The 12,023-nt window shown below is 42.2% G+C and overlaps 1 protein-coding gene across 4 annotated transcripts in view; it reads right to left on the bottom strand.

The window, feature by feature from the left end:
* The window catches only part of LOC145350962 (deoxyribonuclease TATDN3-like), a 79,169-nt gene that overhangs the window by 47,931 nt on the left and 19,215 nt on the right, over positions 1 to 12,023 (bottom strand). For all 4 annotated transcript variants that reach the window (XM_080200500.1, XM_080200501.1, XM_080200497.1 and 1 more), the window contains 2 exons: positions 2,739 to 2,823; positions 1,259 to 1,321 (listed from right to left, as the gene is read on the bottom strand). In XM_080200500.1, the coding sequence (XP_080056626.1) occupies positions 1,259 to 1,321; positions 2,739 to 2,823 (148 nt within the window). The remainder of the gene's footprint in view (positions 1 to 1,258; positions 1,322 to 2,738; positions 2,824 to 12,023) is intronic.

The raw sequence follows: 12,023 nt of genomic DNA, 5'->3' as shown, positions 1-12,023 counted from the left end.
AAGCAAAAATGCAGTGAGACCCATACTTGAGCTGGGGAGTCTACAACTGTGAAGGGTTGAGGGAGAATTGGAGGGTCGCCTAGCCTGATGCAAGTCAAAAGACCCCAAGAAATTTCATACTTTAGACAATAGCAGGAACACCAAGGAGAATTAAAGTGAATTAACAAGTGCTGTAGATAACCTTGGTTTGGTCCCAGGATAAGTGAAGCAACCCTCAAGATCCTGTAAAGTACAGGGGAACTCTTACGTGGAAATAAAAGTAGAACAAGGACTATGTCGTTAAAACTTTTCGGTTTAAATTATGTGTTTATGAAATACAGCATTGTTCACTGTACATGCTTTAAATCTTGTACAGTATCTGTTTTTATTTAAAACCTGAAATCATTTGGTGTAATTCTGCCAGTTTATAAGAAGAAGTTATAATTTCTTCTTAAAATTTATTGGTTGCCACTGAGATCACAAGAACAATAAGAGGACCGTGAACTCAGAGGAGTTTGAAATCATTAAAAATAAAAAGCCACTCCACACAAAAGAGCAACATAGCTGTTTAGAAATTTCTTTACTGGGCTTCAAGAAGTTAGGAAGTGAGATAATGAATGGCTGGCTAACCATATGAAACGTACAGACACTATTGATCCATGAAGTATAGAACATAAGCTCATGCATCAGTAACAGCAGAATGCCATTGTACTGCTTTCACAGGAATATGTTTGTCTTCTACCATCCTGCTATTTGCATGATACAATGGTATTGGAGTTATTGACTAATATAACCATCAACTAGCCTACAAAGACCCTAGAAGTTCCAAACTCAACACCTTCTTCTCCAATAGACTGAACATATTACATGTTATGTCTCAAATTACTGCACCAATTTAGTATATACCAAAATGAAAGAAATCTCAATTTTTAAAAAACTAAGGGATGTAAGAGTTACACAATAAGATTACGTGATTAAGTTATATTTTATGTAATTTACTGATGTTATATAAATGCAAATTGTTCTCAGTAAAGGTGAACCACTAGTGAGTCTGCTCTGTGTAACTCACTCATGTATCCTCTGTATGCTTTGCTTTTTAGGAGCAGTGGTACACTGCATCATTGATGCAGCAACAATATATAATAGTCACAGCAATAAATTTCATTTTGATCAGACATCTTATTTCTAATGGCTACAATATAATCATCTGATTTTCTTATAACTAAGACTGATATTCCAAGAATAGAACATAAAATTTGAAATGCTGAATTGAAATTACCTCTCCAATTGCCAGTAAATGCTCTTTATATTTTTCTATTAGTGGAAGTGCAGTCTGCAAATCCTGGAGGAGAGAAAATGATCTTTAATAAAGAGAAAATACACAGATGAGATCAACATCAGGACATTTCCTGGGATACAGCATTTGAGCCATAAGGAGCGTCTGGATTGGCTTGGATTTTTTTTTAGAAGAGGAAACACTAAGGGGGAAATGATTGAGGTGTATACGATTAAGAGGGGTATGGACAAGGTGAGTAGGGGGCAGCTGTTCCCCTTGGTTAAAGGGTCAATCACGAGAGGGCACAATTTTTGAGTAAAGGGCAGGAGATACAGAGGGGATTTGAGAAAAAACTTTTTTCACTCAGTGTGGTGGGAATCTGGGATGCAGTGCCTGGGAAGGGAGGGGAGGCCAGAAACCTTACAACCTTTAAAAAATATTTGAAGAGCACTTGAAATATCATAACATTCAAGGATATGGGATAAGTGCAGGAGCATGCGATTAGCGTGCCTTTAGTGGTAGTTATTGTCAGTGCAGATTCAATGGGCCAAAGGGCCTTTGCCACACTGCATCATACTATGCTCATATGTTTCTGAAAGAGATGAGCAAAGATATACACAATGAACCAGATTTTGTAGACATGGAACATCTCATGGAGTGTCCCATTAGTTAGGCTTACAATTGCTCTGCTAGGCTTTAATATTTTTTGCCCTCAGTTTGAGCACAGCCTGAGCAACATGGCATTTAGAACTTTAGTAAACAAAGTTAAAGTAAAAAGTTAACATTTATTTATTAGTCATAAGTAAGCTTACATACTGCAATGAAGTTACTGTGAAATTCCCCTAGTCACAACACTCCAGCGCCTGTTCGGGTCAATGCACATCTTTCAGACTGTGGGAAGAAACCAGAGCACCCGGAGGAAGCCTACACAGACAAACTCCACACAGTCAGTGACCCAAGCCAGAAATCAAACCTGGGTCCTGGTGCTGTGAGGCAGCAGTGCTAACCAATGTGCCGCCCCGCAACAGAACAGGGTAACTCCTTAGATAATGAAGTAAAAGATTAGGAAATAAACAGAGAAAGGACTGAGGAGAGTAAATTCAAGTGGGTGAATTCAATGTCACTACAGATACAGAAAGCAATAAAGTGAGGAAATGAAAAATTGGATTGAGAGGGGGAAAAGAAACATAGGAAGAAAAATTGTTTCTAATATTTAAAAGTAGCACTTTCAACACTGTCAAAAATAATTCACAACCTAAAGCAATGCATCTCCACACTTATAGCTGTTTACTTTCTGGACAAAGGAAGTTGTTTGGCAGTCATTAATAATCCAATCCAAATTCTTAAATAACATGTTTTATATTGTGTTAACTCCTGTATGTTAACTTAATTTTTAAAAAAATATTCATATGAATTTACCAGAAATTCTTCTGATGCCAATTAGGCAAAAAACCTTGAAAAATGAATCTTGTCTTGAAATTACCTGAAGAGTGGCAGCACGCTGTTCTTGCGGTGGGTTTCCTTGTACTGGATGAACACCAAGACATGGTAGCACGAACCCAGAATATCTAAAAAATACAAGTTCAAAGTGTAAACATCAATAAGAAGGATAAGCTACACAAATAAATCAAGGAAGGTAAATGGAAGAAGTCCCTAGTGTTTTCGGTTATAAATCTTCACAATGACATAACCTGCATTTAATTCATTCACCTTTGTAGCTGTGTCTTGGTGGACATTAACTACAATGCTGGCCAACACATTGAGGACCTGTCCTTCACAGCACCCAGAAAGGACATGACCCCACACCGCCCTTTCCCCACTCAGATTGACCGAATTGCCTCAGCTTTGACCACTCTCCTGAGCAGGCATTTATCCCTCGTTTCACGCAAAACCCGTGCATGCAACCTGGTCAAGGGGCAGGCCCTGTTAAAATGCCCAGCATCTGCATCTGATGGATCAGGGTGTTCTGCTTAACCTATGTGACCTTGTTCACTGCTGAGAGGGGTGTATGTGCTCACCCACTCTGCGAATAGTGCAGGGTGACCATAGCAGTCACGGAATGATGAGATTAGTATGCCAAGGGTTATCTGTTGAGCAGCCATCAGTGCACTCACACACATCAGTGGCGAGTTAGTGAACATAACTGGCTTAGCTGTTAGACTGAAGGAAAGTGGATGAACAACCTCAGCAGCAAAAGAATATTCATTATCATGCCTCTCCATTAGAATTGACATAGTCAGTAATGAACTTGCAAGCAACCTCCCATCTGCCACATTTGAGTGGATCCCTCAACCCCTGGTTACTGGTCACCCATCCATTGCACGAGTCCAAGCTTTCCTCCCCAGTGCCAGGGCCCCCCAAGAGGGCAGAGGCCCAGGAGCTAAAGAGTAAAGCAGTAGGATCAGTTTGAATTTGGCTTTCTTCCCTATCTGCAACTGAACCTTTCCCTCTTCAGGATCCTACTCTTCTCCTATTCTGATATCCTTAAGGCCGTAATCTCTTTGCTTTGTCTCCATTGTCCCTACAGCCCCAGTGACTTCAGTCCCTGAGCACTCAGCTGTCTGACTCAGTGTTTTGGCCCCTTCTGCCACCAATCCCACTGCCAAATGCCACCTTCTGCCTGTTGCCCCCCTTCCCAAATCACACTAGGTTAAACCTTCTGTGCTGGTCACCCCGTCACCTACAACTCTCGCACAGTCACCACTTCACTAACCCCCACCCCAAACGTAAGGCACTTTTGTCGCTTTACCACCTTCCCTCCCCCATGCACACTGAGGCACTTTACCAGAATTTCCTTACCTTTACCCCTTGTTGGCGCCCTCTCTCCCTTGGGAAGCAGTGGTGACTCATGGCGAGCTTCATGCTAATTTCCAAACTTCCCTCGGTGGAGAGAAGCGAGCTCGTCAGATTCCCATTTTCAAAAAGCTGTCATAAATAGCGCCATTGTGATGTCACACAACCATGGGAGGACTTTTGAGCGTGGCAGGGGCGATTGCTCCGGGGTGGCCCAATAATGTTATGCTAATGTATTTTAATAGGGTTCTCATCATTGCACAGTGGGGGGAGGGGGACTCAGGGACAATCGTAATGGGAAATCGTGCCAACATAAAACGTGATTTGAGCCTCTCGCGATATTTTGCACTCTCTTTGCATTATACCTGATGTGAACAGGAGCGCAAGATTCCACCCACAGTGTCCTCTTAAATGTATCTATGCTTATTCCCTCAACTGCTCTATGGGATTGCAAGTGTAACCATGTGAAATGCGTAAGTGCAGGCCATATGTTTGAGGTCATCTACTTTAAATGCTTTGGGTGCCATAAAATTAAAAATCTATCAAATAACAAGTCTACAGATGGTATGCCAAACACCTGAAAAGTTAGAAAGATATATCCACATGTCCAGATCTACTTTGCTCATGGTGTCAATGATGTCCTTGAAGATGCATAAGTATTTTCTTGATTCTGGAGATTCCCTGCTTCACTTTTCTAAAATGTAATTTTAACTAATTTTATGACTATTTGTTTGCGATATTGATCTTGTCAAGTCAATACAAGTTTAAATATTTCCAGACATTATTCAATGGTTTGCAAGTACTGACAAGAATATATGGGTAGGCTTCTCTGCACTGGTGAGAAAGTAGCATCTTCACATCAGAATAGTATGGATTTACATGAAATTTTACACAATGTGCAGAAGGCAGCCAATTAACAGAGTGAAATGGGACGGAACAGGACAGGGAGAAATTGAGAACAAGCTGTCCAAAACGATAATTACTGATGTTAGCAACCAAAAAAAAATCAACCACAGGTATATGAGTGATGCAAGAAATAATTACCAGAAGTAACAAAACATACTTCCACTGCTCTATCACTCATTTTGTCAAAAGAAAATTCTATCCAGAAAAATGACAGCTGAAAATCCTTCAAATAAAGTGCAGATCTATCAGAGATTAAATGATTTTCTTGAACACAAATTCATTCAGACGATCTGAGTCTGCTTGAAGTCTTCTTTCAAAGTCAGACTGGATGCAGTTCCATGAGCACCAACAGCCCATTAAAATTATGAATGTGAAATATTAATTATTGCGTGTTAGAAGCAGGTCATCAAAACTAAGTCTGATTCTGTCTTATCCCAACATTTATGTCAGAATACTCTTCCAACAGGAATCAGACTTAGGGCAGCACGGTGACAGAGTGATTAGCACTGCTGCCTCACAATGCCAGGGACCAGGGTTCAATTCCCAGCTTCAGTTACTGTCTGTGTGGAGTCTGCATGTTCTCCCCACATCTATGAGCGTTTCCTCCGGGACTATGGTTTCCTCCCATAGTCCGAAAGGTGTGCTGGTTAGGTGCATTGGCCATGCTAAATTCTCCCTCTGCGCACCTGAACAGGCTTTAGAGTGTGGCGACTAGGGGTTTTCACAGTAACTTAATTGCAAGGTTAATGCAAACCTACTTATGATACTAATAAATAAACTAAATTTATTTCCTTTCTATCCCAGGAACACCATAGTCAGATATCATACTCCCTCTGTCATCAATGACTCATAGAATATAAACCAAATCTGAGTTTCCTTTGACATATAGCTGAATATATATCACACAGTGCTTTCACCCATTCAATTTCTGTTCAAATTAGGGTTAAGCAATTTGTGAAACAAAATCATAGCACACAGATTATATCAACCAAAATAATCTGCCAGAATACAACGAAGAATTTCTGGCAGGCTTCGGTAAATTTCCTTGTCTGAAATTAAAGGAGCAATTTTTTTTTCCCTTGGGTGGGGCTGAGTATGCACTTAGACTGTACTTGTGAACTATATAGATTAAGTGATGGGATTTGTTAACGGTGATGGTATACGTTTGGTATTTCTGAACAATCCGCATCTCATAGCATCACTCAAGTTCTGACATGACCTTAATGGGCTGTTCTCACCACACAAGTTAGAAAAGGGTGTCATCAAAACAAAGGAGCTTGAAACTATGTTTATTTCAAAGACTGAACAAGTAACAAAAAAAAGAGTAATTAAGAATGTTAATGGTATATGGGGAAACAATTAAATAGACAAGCTGCATAAAAAATGTGTGGCTGGAGACAACACCCAGTGGGAGGGGCTATGTGACTAAATAACAGTAAAAGAATTAATACAATTAAGGGCGACAATTAGATAGGCGCCTTACGTAAGAATGTGGGATTGGTGATAAAACAGGGTGGGGAGGAACAATGAGATCATATAACCATGAAAGAATATTTAAACGTATGTGATACTAGATGAAGTATATGGATATTTTGTACACAAATGTATTATGCACGATAACATAGAAAGATAGAAACAGAGTGGAGAATTACTGGGAGCAACCTATTCATCCTAATATTAAGAGACAGAAAATGATGAATATTATTAGTATTAGTAGCTGGAAAGCCACAGCACCAAATTGTAGACAAACCTACACTATATATATGTATCATTTATTTTATTAAATAAACATTTCTGTTACCGACATTCCCTCCAAACTGCATTAAGAGCACAGTGTGACCTATATGTAAATGTACCACAGTGCTTAGTGAGCTAAACAAATCACAGCAATCCCGAGTAGAATTTTATCTTTCTCCAGGTAGGGACCTGGGTAGAGAAGGCATAACTGGGCACTATGGCAGCGCTGCTATTATCACTATACCCCCACCCACCCCATTCACATGGATATTTTATGCATGGTAGAGGAAGTGTCAGGGTCCCCCTCTCTCTTGGGCCAATTGAGACTCTTTAGCGGACAATTAATGGTCACTTACATGCCTTTTCCTAGTGCCACGAAGATTTTACCTACACTAGGGGAAGCAAATGTCAAGTGCCCAGGACACCCAGGAAAACTTGTTGTTTGGCTGGGCTGGTGGAGTGCCTTCTCATGGGACATCCTATGGTCACTGGAGGCTATCTTCCCCACAACATATTTTACCCCCAGCTTTCTCATTTCAACTGCACCGTCCCCAGGTCGATTTTGCCCTCAATGCCTCCTAAGCCTTTTGCCAAAACCCACCAGCCTGACCTCGGGAAGACCCTGGGCTTACCTTTCTGGACTCCATGCTGCTCGTCTTTGGGGATTGACAGTAGTACCAAAGGCCACCACTCCCAGTGGTGCTTTTGAGACAACAGAGTTACCAGCCATTTGATTGGCTGGCAGTTTTCTCAGGTAGGACATCTTCTCCAATGGAGGAAGGAAGCCTGCCTTGAGCTGATTCAAGGCCTATCAGTCATTAAATGGCAGTGTGGTGTACCAGCTAAGAATGAGCAGGCTCACTACCAATCTTTACACTAGAGGGAGGTTACCACATCCCGCATGTAAAATTCAGCTCATGGTTTGTGTTATTAGACTATCTCAACCTGGTCAATGGTGGAAGTTGCTCTCAGGAGCCATGGTCAATGCCAGTGTTCCTCTTTCTAGGAGAAGGCCAGAAATTATGAATGCCTTGTCCTTCTGACTTTTAACCATTAACCATGTCCAAAAAGTGCAAATGGGTAGATTTTCAACTTACGGTCCATGGGTATTGTGATCAGCTGTCCATTTGGAAACTGCTCAATTTTCATCTCTACAGTGAGAGGAAGATGGAATCCTGCAATGATGTGCCAATGGTTTAAAAGTCTTTGAACAGTCAAGGCTCACCTATGAAAAATGGCCCTGGAATGAAAGGAACTACCAATTCCATTTTTGGTAGTTAACAAACATGCAAGTTCCAAAAGACATTCAGTAGTCAAAAGGGCTGGTCTCTGCTGTTTAATTTCAGTGTGGCAGTGACTAAACACATGCTTTGGCAGCTTTTTTTTGTAGTTCACTGCTGTCACAGTTAACTGTGAACATCCACCCTTTTGGTGAATCTGATTGCATGAGCTGCCAAAAACAATCAAAGAGTCATAAAGAGTAGTGTCTGTAAGTGTGAACACCTTCAAGAGGAAAAAAATCAAAAGAACATAGAAACGTTGTCAAAAGGTTATTACTTTTGAAATAACTGCCATGCGCTAATAATTTAAATAATTTTCTCATTAAATTTGATTTAAAATTTTGCTAGTTTGTTTTGAATGTCTGTCCTTGCTTCAAGTGGATTGCGCTCACCAAGATACAGCTCAAGAAGACATATTACATTTGAATCGTAAATGAAATAGTGTAACATTCCTCCTATCAAGTAGGTCATTTTGCTTTTGTGGCACTCTTGTTACTTATTATTACACCACATGTTATGGCCTTGACCTGTTTTCATCAGTCAGTTTGAAATGCAATGGAATTTGAATCATGCTGGTAGACTTGCAGTTTATTTGAATTTTTAAAATTTTTTTAATGGAAACATGTAAATTTAAATTTCCACGATTCCATTCAAATATTTCATGACTAAAAACAAAGTATTTATATCAAATCTTGACAGTAGAAAAAGTCCCAGAATTATAATTCTAAAAAAGGAATGCTAAATCATGAAAAGGATGGTTCTAAAAAGAAAGGATGATGTTGAACCAAAGAAGATAATGTAGATGGAGAGAACACTTGGTTCAAACATGGACTTCAAGATGGATTCTAAATGGGAAGAGAAAGGTGGAGAAGTTAGGGAGTGAAGTTTAGTCAATTTCAACACTGAAGGTGTAGTTTCATGTATGGTTAAGAACATAAGAACATAAGAAATAGGAGCAGGAGTAGGCCATCTGGCCCTTCGAGCCTGCCCCGCCATTCAATAAGATCATGGCTGATCTGTCGTGGCTCAGTTCCACTTTCCCGCCCTCTCCCCATAACCCTTAATCCCCTCTCTTATCAAAAACCCATCAACCCGCTTCTTAAAAATATTTAGCGAGGCAGCCTCCACCACTTCAACGGGCAGAGAATTCCAGAGATTCACCACCCTTTGAGTGAAGAAGTTCCTCCTCAACTCCGTTCTGAACCGCCCCCCCTTTATCTTGAGGCTGTGCCCCCTAGTCCTACTGTCTTTTTTGAGCGGGAAGAGTCTTTCCACCTCTATCCTATCCATCCCATTCATCATCTTATACGTCTCAATGAGATCTCCCCTCATTCTTCTAAACTCTAACGAGTACAAGCCTAGTTTATTCAGCCTCTCCTCATAGCTCAACCCCCTCAACTCCGGTATCAGCCTAGTAAACCTCCTCTGCACTCCCTCCAGGGCCAAAATATCCTTGCGCAGGTGCGGCGCCCAAAACTGCACACAGTACTCCAGCTGCGGCCTCACCAATGCCCTATACAGCTGCAGCAAGACCTCCCTACTTTTATATTCAATCCCCCTCGCTATGAAGGCCAGCATCCCATTCGCCTTCCTGACCACCTGCTGCACTTGCAGGCTGGGTTTTTGCGACTCATGCACAAGGACCCCGAGGTCCCTCTGCACCGTCGCCTGCTGCAGTTGTTCGCCACGTAAGTAATAGTCCTTCCTACCATTCTTCCTACCAAAGTGGACCACCTCACACTTGCCAACATTAAATTCCATTTGCCATTTCCTGGCCCATTCGCCCAGCCTATCTAGATCCTTCTGCAGACTCTCCACACCCTCCGCACAATTTGCCTTTCCCCCAATCTTGGTGTCATCAGCAAATTTCGACACCCTACACTCGGTTCCCTCCTCCAGATCATCTATATAAATGGTAAATAGCTGAGGCCCCAGCACCGACCCCTGGGGCACCCCACTAGTCACCAACCGCCAATCCGAATAGCACCCATTGACCCCCACTCTCTGCCTCCTATTTGACAACCAATCCTCTATCCACGCTAACACCCTACCCCCAACTCCATGTCCTCTGACCTTCTGCAGTAACCTCTTGTGAGGTACCTTATCAAACGCCTTCTGAAAATCCAGAAAGACCACATCCACCGGCTCTCCTCTATCCACCGCCCTAGACACATCCTCATAGAACTCCAGTAAATTTGTCAGACACGACTTCCCTTTAATGAAACCGTGTTGCGTCTGCCCTATCAAGCAATTCCCTTCAAGATGCCTCGCAATTTCCTCCTTAATGACGGATTCTAACATTTTACCTACCACAGACGTTAAACTAACCGGCCTGTAATTCCCCGCCTTTTGCCTGGCACCCTTCTTAAACAACGGCGTAACATTAGCCGTTTTCCAATCCTCCGGCACTTCCCCGGAATCCAGCGACGTCTGGAAAATAACCACCAAGGCATCCACTATCACCTCCGCCATTTCTTTCAGAACCCTCGGATGCATTCCATCCGGTCCTGGGGACTTGTCCACAATCAGCCCCTCCAGTCTGTCGCGCACCACCTCTCTAGTAACAGTAATGTCATTAAGACCCTCCAGTCCTACCACCTTTCCATCGCTAACACCCGGCAAATTATTCACGTCCTCCTCCGTGAAGACAGAAACAAAAAAGTTATTCAAGACCTTAGCCATATCCCCATCCCCTACCACTAGGTCCCCTTTCTCATCCGCTAAGGGACCAACGTTCACCCTAGCCAGCCTCTTCCTTTTTATATATTTATAAAAACTCTTGCTATCCTTTTTTATATTAAGCGCTAGCCCAGCTTCATAGCTTCTTCTACCCTCCTTTATCAACTTTTTTGTCAATCTTTGTTGACATTTAAACCTTTCCCAATCCTCTTCTCGCCCACTGCTCTTAGCTACTCTAAATTCCTCCGCTTTTAATTTAACACTTTCCTTCACCTCCTTCGTTATCCACGGCTTATTACCTCTCTTCCTACTGTCCTTTTTAACCATCGGAATAAATTTCTGCTGAGCACCAAGAAAGATCTCCTTAAAGATCCTCCACTGCTCCTCAGCAGACCTACCTTCCAACGCGCTCCCCCAGTCCACATTCGCCAATTCTTCTCTCATCCTACCGTACTCCCCTCTGTTCAAACAAAGGACACGTGTCCGGGAACCCACTTTCTCCTCCTCCATCTGCAACAGAAACTCCACCATACAATGATCACTCTCTCCAAGAGGATCCTTCACCTCAAGGTCCCTAATTCTACCCGCCTCATTACATAGCACCAGATCCAAGATAGCTCGCTCCCTCGTCAGACATGTTAAGACACTTTATAAGACCCTTGTCAGACCCCACTTTAAGTACTGTGCATAGTTCTGGTCGCCTCGCTACAGGAAGGATGTGGAAGCCATTGAGAGGGTGCAGAGGACATTTACAAGGATGTTGCCTGGATTGCGAGGCATGCCTTATGAAGATAGGTTGAGGGAGCTAGGTCTCTTCTCCCTGGAGAGACGAAGGTTGAGAGGCGACCTGATAGAGGTTTATAAAATGTTACAAGGTATAGATAGGGTGGATTCTTGGAGGCTATTTCCCAGGGCTGAAATGATCACTACGAGAGGACACAGGTTTAAGGTGCTGGGGAGCAGGTACAAAGGAGATGTCAGAGGTAAGTTTTTCACTCAGAGGGTGGTGAGTGAGTGGAATCGGCTGCCATCAGTGGTGGTAGAGGCGAACTTGCTGGGGTCTTTTAAAAGACTTCTGGATGAGTACATGGGATTTAATGGAATTGGGAGTTATAGATAGTTCTATGGCCTGGTAGGTATGGATATAATCGGCGCAACTTGTGGGCCGAAGGGCCTGTTTGTGCTGTAGTGTTCTATGTTCTATGTACTAACTATGAATTATTAGCCCAAGTGATTTTCTTCAAGTTTTGATTGAACACTGTCAAACTAATCTCCAAATGGTTGCATGTCATGTTATTTTGGGCCCAGGTTCTCCCTTCTGGGTTAGGTGCATAGGGATGGAAGGATTCTTAGCTCTGCAAGCCTGATCTTTC

The sequence above is a fragment of the Carcharhinus amblyrhynchos genome, chromosome 12 (assembly GCF_965287045.1).
Source record: "Carcharhinus amblyrhynchos chromosome 12, sCarAmb.v2.hapA, whole genome shotgun sequence".
NCBI classification, from domain to species: Eukaryota; Metazoa; Chordata; class Chondrichthyes; order Carcharhiniformes; family Carcharhinidae; genus Carcharhinus; species Carcharhinus amblyrhynchos.
The sequence above is the reverse complement of the archived record's forward strand: the minus strand, read 5'-3'. Positions and strand labels throughout refer to the sequence as shown.